General features: G+C 38.0%; 1 protein-coding gene across 1 annotated transcript in view; it reads right to left on the bottom strand.

Moving 5' to 3' along the window:
• CFAP47 (cilia and flagella associated protein 47) overlaps positions 1–16,141 on the bottom strand; it is a 484,475-nt gene that overhangs the window by 426,571 nt on the left and 41,763 nt on the right. Inside the window, exons 11-13 of the mRNA XM_034649559.1 lie at positions 8,473–8,625; positions 7,404–7,590; positions 7,210–7,306 (exon numbers count right to left, since the gene is read on the bottom strand). Coding sequence (XP_034505450.1) covers positions 7,210–7,306; positions 7,404–7,590; positions 8,473–8,625 — 437 coding nt within the window. The remainder of the gene's footprint in view (positions 1–7,209; positions 7,307–7,403; positions 7,591–8,472; positions 8,626–16,141) is intronic.

The raw sequence follows: 16,141 nt of genomic DNA, 5'->3' as shown, positions 1-16,141 counted from the left end.
ACAAATCTTCAAAAATTTAAAAGAATTGAATACATATATGTGTGTACTTTCACCAAATGGAATCAAACTAGAAAACCATAGCAGAAAGAAAACCGAAAAATCTTCAAATTTAAGTAACACACTTCTAAATAACTCATGAGCCAAAGAGAATGTTTCAAGGAAAATTAGATAATATAGCTGACCCTTGAACAATAAGGGTTTGAACTGCATGGGTCCATTTACATGTGCTCCCACTCCCAATAAACATGCATTTTTGTGTTGTGATTTTAAAGTAAGACAGAATCACCAAATGACTAGAAGCAAAGGGAAGGCTGAGGAAAGATGTAGAGAAAGCTGGAACAGCAAGTCTCTTGCCTGATACAGACATTCCTCATCCAACTACGTGTTCACTTAGGTCTTGATATGAGGAGCACAAAGGAACTGGCTCTGGGGAGGGATTCTCGCATAAGCAGCAATGCCCTTCACTAGTGGGAGTTGACCAAGGACCAGTGAATAATAACCCACCCCACCTCCTGAATCAAGGGGTCTGGGAGAACATGGATATGTGTTGGGGGCGGGGGGGGGGGGGGGGGCAGGTCAGGACAGCACCACGGAGAAGCCTAAAGCGGACAACAGAGAGGGCACTGTACATGGTGCTGAAAGTTCTTCCAGGTGGGGAGTTAATATTGTCAGGTAACTGGCACATCCACACTTGTCAGCATTTCCTGAAAGCAGAAACTGTGTTAGAACCCCATAAAAGGGGTCAGGTACAGCAAATGACCTAGAGAAATGGGTAAAGGTGATCTGCCTTCCCTGGTTCTCTGCATTGCCCCAGACTCCTCTTGGAAGGAGCCTTCCCACATTCCTGGGTAGAGGAGCAAGAAGCAGGTGTCACTCCAAGATCCAGCTTTGTGAACGTAGGGTGAGAACAAGATGTGGGGTGCCTCATTCTACTACTATACCGTACACTAAATGTATTTTCCCTTTCTTTTGATTTTCTAACTTAAAGATTTTATTTATTTATTTGAGAGAGAGAGAGCACCAGCAGGGGAAAGGGGCAGAGGGAGAGGGAGAAGCAGACTCCGTGCAGAGCAGAGAGCTCCCCATGGGTCTCCACCCCAGGACCCTGGGATCATGACCTGAGCCAAAGGCAGACACTTAATTGACTGAGCCACCCAGGCACCCCATGATTTTCTCAATAACATTTTCTTTTCCCTAGCTTATTTCATTTAAGAATACAGTATATAGCACATATGCAAACTAGGTGTTAATCAATTGTTTATCTTATCAGTAAGGCTTCCAGTCAACAGTAGGCTATTAGTAGTTAACTTCTGGGGGAATCAAAAGATACACACAGATTTCTGACCACATTGGGGGGGGGGGTTGTTGGCACCACTAACCACGTTGTTCAGGGTCAACTGTATATTGAGCTAAAAGAAAATGAAAACATATAAGAATATGAAAGATACAGCTAACGCACTGTTTAGTGAGAAATGCATAGTACTAAATGATTGTATTAGACAAAAGAGAAGGGTAGGAGCAGTCGGTTAAGCGTCTGCCTTTGGTTCAGGTCATGATTCCAGAGTCCTGGGATCAAATCCACATCAGGCTCCCTGGCTCCTCCCTCTCCTCCCTGCTTTTGCGCTCGCTCTCTCTGGCTCTCGCTCTCTTTCTCCCTCTCTCTCTCTCACCCACGCATGTGCTATCTCTGTCACACTCTTGTCTCTCTCTCTCAAATAAATAAAATCTTTAAAAGGAAAAAAACAAGGGTATAAATCAATAATTTAAACTTCTGCATCAAGAAACTTAAAAAAAAAAAAAGCAACCCAAATAAAACTCCAAAGCAAATAGAAGGAAATGACAAATAAAAGATAAGAAGTCATTAAAATTAAAAACAGAAAAACTACAGAGAAAAATCAATGAAACCAAATGCTGGTTCTTTGAAATCACCAATAAAATTGATAAGCCTCGGGGCGCCTGGGTGGCACAGCGGTTAAGCGTCTCTGCCTTTGGCTCAGGGCGTGATCCCGGCGTTATGGGATCCAGCCCCACATCAGGCTCCTCCACTGGGAGCCTGCTTCTTCCTCTCCCACTCTCCCTGCTTGTATTCCCTCTCTCGCTGGCTGTCTCTATCTCTGTCGAATGAATAAATAAAAATAAAATCTTTAAAAAAAGAATTGATAAACCTTTACTGAGAAAGAGAAAGGAAAATAACAAGAAAACATAAATTCTCAATATTAAGAGAGGCTGTATCACTACAGATGTTTCTAACCCAGACATTAAAGGGATTATTTGGGAAAGCTACAAACAATTCTATGCACATGCATGGGATGTCTTTATGGAGGGGATCAATTCCAGAAAAACTATAAACTACCAAAACTCTCCTAAAATGGCACAGATTATCGGAATGGTCCTACAACTATTGAAGAAATTGAATTTGTAATTTAACATTCTCTGAAAACGAACTCTCCTTTCTCAGAGAGTTTCCCTGAAGAACTCAAACATTTGAAAAATAATATAATTCTACATAATCTCTTTCAGAATACAGTAAAGGAATGAACACTTCCTAAGTCTCTAAAGTCAGTTTATGAGGCCAACATTACTCTAATGCAAACAAAGATAGTAAAAACAAACTTTTTAAAAAAGAAAAAATGCTGGGGCGCCTGGGTGGCTCAGTCGGTTAAGCGTCTGCCTTCAGTTCAGGTCATGATCCTGGGGCCCTGGGATCGAGCCCACATTGGGCTCCCTGCTCAGTTGGGAGTCTGCTTCTCCTTCTGCCTGCTGTTCCCCATGTGCGCTCCCTCTCTCTCTGACAAATAAATGAATAAAATCTTAAAAATAAATAAATTAAAAAATAAAAAAGCAGACTAATATGTTTTATGAAAACCAATACAGAATTCTAGATTCTGATTTAACATACTGTGAGGTAGACATAACGGAAGGCGGGGAAGAAGCTGAGACAAATACTGTAGAGAAAAATACAGGTTGTGAAAGAGGAATGGAAAGAGAAATTGAGATAGAAAGTGTGGGCAGAGGGACGCCTGGGTGGCTCAGTAACTCAAGCGTCTGACTCTTGTTTTTAGCTCAGGTCATGATTTCCGAGGCCTAAGATTGAGCCCCATGTTGGGCTCCATGCTCAGCACAGAGTTGGCTTGAGATTCTCTCTCCCTCTCCCTCTGCCCCTCCCCCTGCTGATGCTCTCTAAATTAATTAATTAATTAATTAATTAATTTAATTTTAAAAGTCTGCCTAGAGAAACCTAATTTCAAATCTACTCCTTTCTACTAAATACCGAGCAATCTGATCAAGGTTTATCACCTCTCTGGGCTTCACTTTACTCATCTCTAAAATGGAAATAAAAGCAATTACCTTATAAATTGCTTACATCATTTGAAGGATTAAATAAGATCATATTTATACATTGTTCAACACAATGCCTGGCTTTTAATATGTATCAATAAGTGGTAACTTAAAACTGAAGTGACTGAACATTTGCTGATGAAGCAAACAATACTCTCTGCAACAACATCCAATGTAACCCAGACTCTATATAACAGCTTTCTTTTTATTTTTTTCTAAAGATTTATTTATTTGAGAGATAGAGCATGCACGTGCCCAAGCAAAAGAGCAAAAGCAGGGGGAGCAGCAGAGGTAGAGGGAGAAGCAGACTCTCCGCTGAAAAGCAAGTCCAACATGGGACTCGATCCCAGGACCCTGAGATCATGACCCAAGCCAAAGGCAGCTGCCACCCAGGCGCCCCTCTATAACAGTTTTCACTAATTGATTCAGTTAATCTCCAAATCCTCTACTGTGTCTCTTGACAATCACTTTTTTTTTCTTTTTGAGAGAAAGAGAGAGGGGAAGCAGGGGAAGGACTGAGAGAGAGGGACAGAGAGAATCTGAAGCAGGCTCCAAGCCCAGCATTGGAGCCCAATGTGGTGCTTGATCTCACGACCCTGAGATCATAACCTGAGACAAAATCAAGAGTCAGACACTGAATGGGACTGAGCCACTCATGGGTCCCCACTTCACTTTTTAAAATATAAATACAGAGCAAAATTTTCTGAAACTGTAATCTCCGTTGATAGTGCTAGTCCCTGTTCTGTGCGGAGGCTCAAAAAACACCTTCAAGGTATACAAATGACAGTGATACAAAATTCCCACCATCACAGTTGCTGACCTTGTAAACTCACACAGGGGCCCTGTCGCCGGAGAAAGGGTCATTATAAAATACTCAGAACACCAGGTGAAGGGAGCGAACCTGGTGGAGGAGTAGTAGAAGAGACACTGGACAACACTGTTTTCTAACTCCTTTTGAATTTGTATAGATTTGCTTATCTGATTAATCAGTCACCAATTTGGAAGACACAAAGCCTGTACCACCCAATAATGAAAGGTAAGTGCCTGGGACTATAAATCCCAGTACCTACCACATGCCCAGCACAAAAGAGAGGCAGAGTAAATGACACTTAACCTGAACTGAACTGCATCTAACTCCAGACAGGCAATGAACTAATGAGTTCCCAGTCCGCCATGCCCAAGGGGCTCACTGTCACTGTGTAGCAGGGAGGTTTAGCTCTGATGCTCTTGCAGTACTGAGTCCTATTTCCCAATCAGAACCCCAGTGAATGGTGGGAGAGTCCATCCCTTCTTACCAGTCCATGTCACCCACTTTCCCCAGAGCCAGATACTGTTTGGGGCATTTTCCACAGTCCTCACTGATCTGACACTTGGCCACTGACCAGCCATAGCAAGCCATCACTGCCCAGATATTTAAGCACTTCCCATTGTGCTGTCTCTTACCTGGCACCTCTTTGGCTATCATCTTTTAGTCTGGATAATAAAAGAATTGGTATTTGGTGTTTTGTATACTAGGTTCTCCCTAGAGGGAGAATCAACACATCCATATCAATTAATCATCTGCTCACATCTTCCTCAGGGACACCCTAACGCTGCCTAGAATGAAATACAAACTTCCTCTTCAGACTAGTATAGACTACGATTTCTTTAACCATAATCATCCTTTAATAGGCTTGGTGAAAATGACCTATGCAGGGATACTGTTCAACACCTCTTCAAGGGAACTGTCACTTGTTTCTTTCCTTTCTTTTTTTTTTAAGATTTTATTTATTTATTTGAGAGAGAGAGTGAGCGACAGAGAGCAAGCATGAGCAGGGGAGAGAGAGAAGCAGGCTCCCCACTGAGCAGGGAGCCCAATGTGGGACTCAATCCCAAACTCTGGGATCATGACCTGAGCCAAAGGCAGATACTTAACCAACTGAGCCACTCAGGCACCCCTGTCACTTGTTTCTTAACTCATGCCTAGGGATGTTGTCAAAATAATAATTATCTCAATGGTGGACATTCAGAGAAGGTCAACATCATGACCTGAAGTTTCAATACTGGTTGGTGCAAGCAAGAGATCCAGAAGCAAGACAAAGATGGTCTTAAAAAAATCCGATTTATATCCATAATAACCAAAGCAATCTTGAAAAAGAAGAGCGAATTTGGAGGATTTACACTTAACCGATTTCAAAACTTAGTCTAAAAGTACAGTATCAAAGACAGTGTAGAACTGTCAGAAGTACAGACATACAGATCAATAGAACAGAACTAAGACTCTAGAAATAAACCCTGATATATACAGTTGATTGATTTTCAACAAGAGTACTAAGGCAATTCAATGAGGAATGATAGTATTTTCTACAAATGGTGCTAGGACAACTGAACAGTCACATACAACAATATGAATTTAGACTCTTAACTCACAACATACATAAAAATTAACTCATAAAGAATTATAGTCCTAAATGTAAGATCTAAAATCATAAACATTTTAGAAGAAAACAAGAGAAAATATTTGTGAAAATATTCATACCCATATTCTTGGGTATGAAATCAAAAGCATGATCTATAAAAGAAAAAAATTATAATAAAAAATTTTAAAAAATTGATAAATTCAATTTCACTTAAAGTAAAAACTTCCGTGCTTTAAACAACACTATTTAAAAACTAAAAAACGGGTGCCTGGGTGGCTCAGTTGTTAAACGTCTGCCTTCGGCTCAGGGCGTGATCCCGGCGTTATGGGATCGAGCCCCACATCAGGCTCCTCCACTGGGAGCCTGCTTCTTCCTCTCCTATTCCCCCTGCTTGTGTTCCCTCTCTCTGGCTGTCTCTCTCTGTCAGATAAATAAATAAAATCTTTAAAAATAATAATAATAAAATAAAAATAAAAAACAAAAAACAAAAACAAGCCACAGCCTTTGGAAATCATATATCTGATAAAGGACTTGTATCTAGAATATATAAACAATACTTACAACTCTACAATAAGAAGGCAAAAGTTCACATTAAAAATTGGGCTAAGAATTTGAAAGACACTCCTCCAAAGGAGATATATATTTATGTGTATTTAAATGCATGAAAATATATTCTACATCTTAGTCACGAGGAAAATGCAAATCAAAACCACAGTGAGAACATTTCACACCATCAGGACGGCTATAATCAAGAAAGATAAAAATAACATCTGCTGGTGAGAACATGGAGTAATCGTAACCCTCGTGCACTGTTGGGGGGACTGTAACTTGGTGCACTTTGAAAAGTTTCTGGCAGTTTCTTGAAATGTTAGACAGGAATTTACCATACAACTCAGCAATTCCACTCCTAGGAATCTAACCAAAAGAAATGAAAACATATGTTCACTCAAAGAATTATATGTGAACATTCATAGCAACATTATTCACAATAGCCTCAAAGTGAAAACAGCTCGTGTCCATCAACTGGTAAATGGATAAACAAAATGTGGCACTCCAATAAAATGAAATGCTATTTAGACATAAGAAGGAAGAAAATATTTATACCTATTTATACCTATTGGATGAACATCAAAAACATTACACTAAGTAAAAGTTGCAATATACAAAAAGACTACACATTGTATGATTCCTTTTATATGAAATGTTCAGAAGAGGCAAATCCATAGTGAGAGAAAATTCATCAACAGTTGCCTGGGGCTAGGGGTGGGATTTGGGAGTAAGTACATACGGTCCTGAGGGTGAGGGCAGCATTCTAAAATTGAATGATGATGATGGTTGCATAATCCCATAAACTCGCTAAAATTCACTGACTTGCATACTTTAAACAGGTCAATTTTATGGAATATAAATTATGCTCCAATAAACCTGTTTAAAAAAATAAAGGCTGTAATAGCTTTTTATAGATTCTTACCAACAATTACTTGATGAATTTGCTTTGGTGTCAAAATTAAGCTGCAATCATGTTTTTCATGGGGCGTGGATGGGTCCGATTTAAGTCCCTTGAGAACCTAGGAAAAAATGTTACCCCAAAATTAAGTTTCAATATTAGCAAAAGATATTTTAAGAATTCTCATGACTTAATGAAATGTAAAATACTGCACATGCCTTTCTTTTCAGAGCCTTCGTCTCCTCGGATTCTATATTTCTGGTATTTAGTAATTGGTTAGGTTCGATCTGACACTTTGCTGAACATAATTCCTCTTCTATTTCCGTTTCTGAGAGTGAGGGTGACTTTAGACCTGATGCTGGCTGTAATCCTATGTCTGTGTCATTATATGAATACATGCATTCCCTATTGAAATCATAATAATAACCAATTGAGGCCAAGGGTTTTAGAAAATACACTGGCAAATCCCAACATTCCCCATACCTCATGATGCTGCTGCCACACTCAGAACCACTTACAAAGAATGATGCACTCATCTGCATAAAATTACCTTCTGCTGAGAAGACCCCATTCTCAAAGACCTCACCAACGAAGTCTTGCCCATCCCACCACACCCAAGGACAGCTCAGAACCAATGGCTGATACAGAGCACAAATGACAAGTCCCTTGGGGCACCTGGGCAGCTCCGCCCTTAAGCGTCTGCCTTCTGCTCAGGTCATGATCCCAGGGTCCTCGGATCGAGCCCCACATCGGGCTCCCTACTCTACGGAAAGCCTGCTTCTCCCTGTCACACTCCCCTTGCTTGTGTTCCCTCTCTCGCTGTCTCTGTCAAATAAATAAATAAAATCTAAAAAAAAAAAAAAAAAAAANAAAAAAAAAAAAAAAAAAAAAAAAGACAAGCCCCTTTGGCTCAACGCAGGAACATCTATGTGGTAATTTATGATTCAAGAGACCCTAGGCATCAGTCTGAGTGTAAGCCTTATCTGAAACACATCATTTCTCAGTTCCCTCCCCTGCCCTAACCTGCTTCCCACATCTTGTTTCTCCTAAAACAATGCTGTGCTGGAACCCATCTCAAGAACTGTTTTTGGGGAAACCCAACGTAAGACATCCCAAACCAAAAGTAGGGAAGGAAATAACTGCAGTCAAAGGAGTTCAAGGTTTTGTTATTTTCATATCTGAAAAGGTCACTTAAAGCACTAAAAAGAAACTAAGGAGTAAAGAAAAAAAATCTGGCTCTGCAGGCACTACGATCTGTTTTATACTGTTTGAGGAAGTGAACTTTACCTCTCTGCTTGTTTCCGCAGGCGTACACTTCTTAAATGTTTAATGTATTCTGCATAATAGTTTTCATGTGCTTGCTTTTTAATTTTTTCAAATTTAGTATATGCAAAATCAGGATCCACATAGTTATATCTTGGAATCTTTGTGAAAATCGTCCTACAAGATGAGCAAGTTATGTCAATATTTATATATATGCATTGATTCAATCAGTCTTTATTGAGTGTCTCCTATCCCAGTGGCTAAGCACAGAATGGTGAAGAGGGCAGGTCCTAGTCCTTTCCCTCATATCCTCTTGCATGGCAAGACATTAAGACATATAGAACTAGAATAAGATCTAATTTTCTTCCTAACCTAATTAGAGAAAATTCCTAAGGTCACTGGGATACAATGGTGCCTACTCTAAAACTACTCCTGAGGAATTAATCAAGTAAGCAAATTGGAGAGTTCTAGATTTACACATGGGAGTAGATCCGAATCTGATTAGTGTTTCCTAAGAGTTAGTTATTTTTCGATTGTTGTGAAAAAAACTAGAAATATATATATGCATATAATCATAAATCCTTTTGTTAAACACATTACTTTTTTAATATCTGAAGATATTATGCAGGAACCTTCAATGGTAAATCCATGAAGAGAAACCAATCTATAAATGAAGTACATCTACTTTATATCTCATGATCACTCATCATGCTCTTCCTTTCACCCAGCATATATTTTTCCATAAAAACAAAATGTACAATTATTCACATCTTCTGACCTTGATCTGCCTCAATTCTCATCAAATTTGATCAATCATTAAGATTCTCAACCTCAATATTTAACTCAAGTATGAACCTATTAGTCATACAGCCAAATGAAATTTAATATTTCTCCCTGTTTTCAAGAAGTCCTCAATGGTTACAGTAAGATAACTTTAACTGAATGACAGTCTTTAGCAGAGTTAAGCAATAAGAGAGAAATAAATGCTTTGCTATTCAAAACCAGTTGTTGAAAAGAACCCCAAGAACCAAAGCAATCTTGAGAAGAACAAAGCTGGAGGTATCACAATTCCAGATTTAAAGATATACTACAAAGCTATAATAATCAAGACAGTATGGTACTGGCAAAAAATAGACACAGAGATCAATGGAAAAAATAGAGAGCCCAGAAATAAACCCATGCTTATATAGTCAATTAATCTTCCATTAAGGACGCAAAAACATACGATGAAGAAAAGACAGTCTCTTCAATAAATGGTGCTGGGAAAACAGGACAGCTACATGCAAAAGAATGAAACTGGACCACTCTCTTAGACCATACACAAAAATAAATTCAAAATGGATTAAAGATCTAAATGTTAAGACTTGATGGGGTGCCTGAGTGGCTCAGTCGTTAAGCGTCCACCTTTGGCTCAGGGCCTGATCCCAGAGTCCCTGCTTTACTGGGAGCCTGCTTCTTCCTCTCCCACTCCCCCTGCTTGTGTTCCCTCTCTCGCTGGCTGTCTCTATGTCAAATAAATAAATAAAATCTTTTTTTAAAAAAATAAATAAAAATAAATAAATAAATGTAAGACTTGAAGCCATAAAAATCCTGAAAGAAAACATAGGCAGTAATCTCTTTGACATCAGCCTTAGGAATATTTTTCAGGTTATATCTCCTCAGGCAAGGGAAACAAAAGTAAAAATAAACTATTTGATTACATCAAACTAAAAAGCTTTTGCACAGTGAAGGAAACTATCAACAAAATGAAAAGGCAACTTACTGAATAAGAGAAGATATTTGCAAATGATATGTGCAATGAGGGGTTAATATCCAAAATATATAAAGAACTTATACAACTTATCACCAAAAAAACCCAAATAATCCAATTTAAAAATGGACAGATGACTGGAATAGACATTTTTCCAGAGAAGACATACAGATGTCCAACAGACTCATGAAAATGTGTTCAACATCACTTATCATTAGAGAAATAAAAATCAAAACCACAATGAGATGTCACCTTACACAAGTCAGGATGGCTAGTATTAAAAACACAAGAGATGGGGCGCCTGGGTGGCGCAGTCGTTAAGCGTCTGCCTTCGGCTCAGGGCGTGATCCCGGCGTTATGGGATCGAGCCCCACATCAGGCTCTTCCGCTATGAGCCTGCTTCTTCCTCTCCCACTCCCCCTGCTTGTGTTCCCTCTCTCGCTGGCTGTCTCTATCTCTGTCAAATAAATAAATAAATAAATCTTAAAAAAAAAAAAAAAACACAAGAGATAATATGTGTTGATGAGGATGTGGAAAAAAGGGAACCGTCCTGCATTGTTGGTAGGAATGTAAATTAGTACAGCCACTGTGGAAAATGGTATGGAAGTTCCTCAAAAAAATAAAAATAGAAATAACATACAACCTAGTAATTCCACTTCTGGGTATTTACCTAAAGAAAACAAAAACACTAATTCAAAAAGATATATACAGTAGCCAAGATATTGAAGAAATCTAAGTGTCCATGAATAGATGCATGAATAAATAAGATGCAATATATATATGTATACACATACACACACACACACACACACACACACACAGAATATTACACTCATCCATAAAAAAGAATGAAATCTTGCCATTTGCAACATGGATGGACCAAGGGAATTATACTAAGGGAAGTAAGTCAGACAGCAAAAGACAAATGCCATATGATTTCACTTATGTGTAAAATCTAAAACCCAAAACAGAAAAACAGATACACTCACAAATACAGAGAACAAACTGGTGGTTGCCAGGGAAGAGGACAGTAAGGGGGATGGGTAATACAGGTAAAGGGGATAAAAGAGGTACAAATTGTTGGTTATAAAATAAATAAGTCAGAGAGATGAAAACTACAGTATAGAAAATATTGTCAATAATACTGTAATAACATTTTATGATGACAAATGATAGCTACACTTAAAAGCACTGCCTACTGTGTACAACTGTCAAATCAATATGATGTACACCTGAAACTAATAATAATATTGCATGTCAACTATAATTCAATAAAAAACTAAAACAAGAAAAAAAAAAGAAAACAAAGATAGTTGTTATTTAAATTTCCCTCTGGCCTCAGGAACCTTAGCCACCTTTAGAGTCTAGAAATGGTTCCTCTATCTGAGGTCCCAAGGTTTGTAACAAGGAATAAAGGAAGGACATGGAAAGAAGTTGTAAAATAAATGCCTGAAGTGACAAAGAGCTGGTTATTAACATACCTAAATGCTTATTAGCTCCATAAAGAATAAACTTCATGAAGCTAGCAAACTGATTTCAACAACACATTGAAAAAAATCATCTACCATGATCAAGTAGGATTTATTCCTGGGTTGCAAAGGTGGTTCAAACTTCAAAAATTAATCAACATAATACTTCACATCAATAAGAGAAAGGATAAAAGCCATGTGATCACTTCAATAGACACAGAAAAAGCATTTGACAAAGTACAACATCTACTCATGATATAAACCCTGAAAAAAGTAGGTTTAGCGGGAACATACCTCAAAATAATGAAGGCCAGCCATAAACTAAAAACCCACAGCTAATATCATACCCAATGGGGAAACTGAGAACTTTTCCTCTAAGGTCAGGAACAAGACAAGGATGCCCACTCTCACCACTCCCATTCAACATAGTACAGGAAGTCCTAGTGAAAGCAGTCAGACAAGAAGAAGAAATCAAAAGCATCCAAATCGGTAATGAAGAAGTAAAATGTTCACTATTTGCAGATGACATGATGATATATATAGAAAACCTGAAAGACTTCACCAAAATATAGCTACAACTGATAGACAAATTCAGTCAAGTCACAGCATACAAAATCAATGTACAGAAATCTGTTGCATTTCTATAAACTAATAATGAAGCAGCAGAAAGAGGAATTAAGAAAACAATCTCATTACAATTGTACCCAAAATAATCAGATACCTAGGAACAAACCTAACCAGAGGTGAAAGACTTGTACTCTGAAAACTATGAAACACTGATGAAAGAAATTGAAGATGACACTAAGAAATGTAAAGACATTCCATGCTCATAGATTGGAGAACAAATACTGTTAAAATCTCTATACTTAGGGTCTCCTGGGTGGCTCAGTCGGTTAAGCGTCTATCTTCGGCTCAGGTCATGATCCCAGGGTTCTGGGATCAAGTCCCACATCAGACTCCTTGCTCACCAGGGAACATGCTTCTCTGTCTGCCTGCTACTCCCCCTGCTTGTGCTCGCTCTCTCTCTTTCTCTCTGACAAATAAACAATATCTTTAAAAAAAAAAAAAAAGACCTAAACATAAGACCTGAAGCCCCCATAAAAATCCTAGAAGAGAAAGGAGGCGGTAACCTCATTGTCGTTGGCCATAGAAACTTTTTTCTAAATATGTCTCCTGAGGTAAAGGAAACAAAGGCAAAAATAAACTACTGGGACCACATCAAAATAAAAAGCTTCTGCACAGCGAAGGAAACAATCAACAAAACTAAAAGGCAACCTACGGAATGGTAAAAGATATTTGAAAATGACATATTAATAAAGGGTTACTATACAAAATATATAAAGAACTTATACAACTCAACACTCAAAAACAAACAATCCAATTAAAAATGGGCAGAAGACATGAACAGACATTACTCCAAAGAAGACATCCAGATGGCTAAGAGACACATCAAAAGATGTTCATCATCACTTACCATCAGAGAAATCCAAATCAAAACTACAATGAGATATCACCTCATACCTGTCAGAATGGCTAAAATCAACAACACAAGAAACAACAGTGTTGGCAAGGATGTGGAAAAAGGGGAACCCTACTGCACTGTTAGTGGGAATGCAAACTGGTGCAGCCACTCGGAAACAGTATGGAGTTTCCTTAAAAAAATAGGACTTATAAAAATAAAACTACCCTAAGATCCAGCAATTGCACTACTGGGTATTTACCCAATGAACACAAAAACACTAACTCAAAGGGATACATGCACCCCTATGTTTACTGTAGCATTATTTACAATAGCCAAGATATGGAAGCAGCCCAAGAGTCTACCAACTGATGAATGGATGAAGAAGATGTGGTGTGTATATATACATATATATATATATATATATGTATATATACACACTACGGAATATTATTTGTTCGTAAAAAAAAAAAAGAATGAAATCTTGCCATTTGCAACAACATGGATGGAGCTAGAGAGTTTAACACTATGGGAAGTATTTCAGTCAAAGACAAATACCTTTTAATTTCACTCATGTTGAATTTAAGAAACAAAACAAATGAGCAAACGGAAAAAAGAGAGTGAGAAATCAAGAAACAGACTCTTTTTTTTTTAATATTTTATTTATTTGTTTGAGAGAGAGAGACAGTGAAAGAGGGAACACAAGCAAAGGGAGAGTGAGCGGGAGAAGCAGGCTTCCCGCCGAGAAGGGAGCCTGATACGGGGCTCGATCCCAGGACCCTGGGATCATGACCTGAGCAGAAGGCAGATGCCTAATGGCTGAGCCACCAAGGCGCCCCAAGAAACAGACTCTTAATTATAGAGAACAAACTGATGTTAGCAGAGGAGAGAGGTGGGTGGGGCGATGGGGTGAAATAGGTGATGGAGATTAAGGAGTGCACTTGGTGTGATGAGCACCAGGTGATGTATGAAAGTGTTGAATTGTACACCTGAAACTACTATTACACTGTATGCTAACTAACTGGAATTAAAATGAAAACAAAAAAAAGAATAAACTTCATGAAATACTTCAGCTTTGAGTAGGTGATTTTTTTTAATGTGCAAAATACAGGGCACAAAGTTTATTATGCAAATAAAACACTTTGTTTACTTATTAAAAAATATTTACACAGTGCCTATATGCCTGACACTCTTCTAAACACAGGACATACTGTAGTAAACAAAAATTAGACAAAAATTCCTAACTTCTTTATTTTCTTGTCAAAATCATTAATGAAATGCATTAAGAAATAAAATAGCAATTATAGTTACCAACAATTTAATACATCATAAAATTTCATTACTTAAATTTACTAATTGCTCACCAGAAAATAACTAAATTTTGCATCTCTACAAATATGGAAAAGAGTAAATCAAGAAAAATAATTTTGGCCATGAGATAAATAGGAAAGGTTTAGCTTTCTTCAAAAAAAAAAATTTGGCAAGATCTATAAAGTTTAATAATCTCAACACCCAAAAAACAAATAATCCACTGAAGAAGTGAGCAGAAGACATGAACAGACATTTATCCAAAGAGGACATACAAATGGCCAATAGACACATGAAAAAATGTTCCACATCACTTGGCATCAGGGAAATACAAATCAAACCACAATGAGATACCGCCTCACACCAGTCAGAATAGCTAAAATTAACAAGTCAGGAAACAACAAATGTTGGCGAGGATGCAGGGAAAGGGGAACTCTCTTACACCCCTGGTGGCAATGCAAGCTGGTACAGGCACTCTGGAAAACAGTATGGAGGTTCCTCAAGATGTTAAAAATAGCACTATCCTACGACCCAGCAATTGCACTACTAGGTATTTACCCAAAGATACAAACATAGGGACACAAAGGGGCACCTGCACCCCAATGTTTATAGCAGCAATGTCCACAATGGCCAAACTATGGCAGGAACCCAGATGTCCATCAACAGATGAATGGATAAAGAAAAAGTAATACATATACACAATAGAACATTACTCAGCCATCAAAAAAATGAAATCTTACCATTTGCAATGACATGGTTAGAACTAGAGGGTATTACACTAAGGGAAATAAGTCAATCAGAGAAAGATAATTATCATATGATTTCACTAATATGTGGGATTTAAGAAACAAACCAGAGGATCTTAAGGGAAGGGAGGGGAAAAATAAAATAAGACAAAATCAGAGAGAGAGAGACAAACCATAAGAGACTCTTAACTCTATAGTTAAACAATCTGAGGGTTGCTGGAGGGGAGGTGGGTGGTGGATGGGATAACTGGGTGATGGGCATTAAGGAGGGCATGTGATGTAATGAGCACTGGGTATTAGATGCAACTGATAAATCACTGAACTCTACCTCTGAAACTGATAGTAAACTATATGTTAATTAATAGAATTTAAATAAATTTTTTTAAAAATCTGGCAGAACGACTAAGTATGTTACCTAAATTGAATTTAAATAAAGAATATTTTTATTTTTTTTTTTAAAGATTTTATTTATTTATTTGACAGAGATAGAGACAGCCAGCGAGAGAGGGAACACAAGCAGGGGGAGTGGGAGAGGAAGAAGCAGGCTCATAGCGGAGGAGCCTGATGTGGGGCTCGATCCCCGGGATCACGCCCTGAGCCGAAGGCAAACGCTTAACCGCTGTGCCACCCAGGCGCCCCTAAATAAAGAATATTTTTAAAATCTGGCATTTTTAGGTCATATGATTAAGACTTATTTAGACAGAAAATAATATTAATATTAAATCAACATTTGTCTATACAAACATATTTCTATAAGCATAGGAAAGAACTGAAAAGGATACATAAAAAATTGTTTCCAACAGATACTTCTGTATGGGAGGGAATGCAATGAGTCAGAGGGAGAGATGGGTTTTCCTTTTTTATACTATATAATTATTTTAAATAGAGTTTGAGTGATTTTTGCACTCCTATGCTTCATGGTACTTGTCAAACAAAAACAGAGAGAGAAAGGCTGGTACGA

This window comes from Ailuropoda melanoleuca, chromosome X (genome assembly GCF_002007445.2).
Source record: "Ailuropoda melanoleuca isolate Jingjing chromosome X, ASM200744v2, whole genome shotgun sequence".
Taxonomy (NCBI): domain Eukaryota; kingdom Metazoa; phylum Chordata; class Mammalia; order Carnivora; family Ursidae; genus Ailuropoda; species Ailuropoda melanoleuca.
Note: the sequence above shows the minus strand (reverse complement) of the source record. Positions and strands in the feature narration are given on the sequence as shown.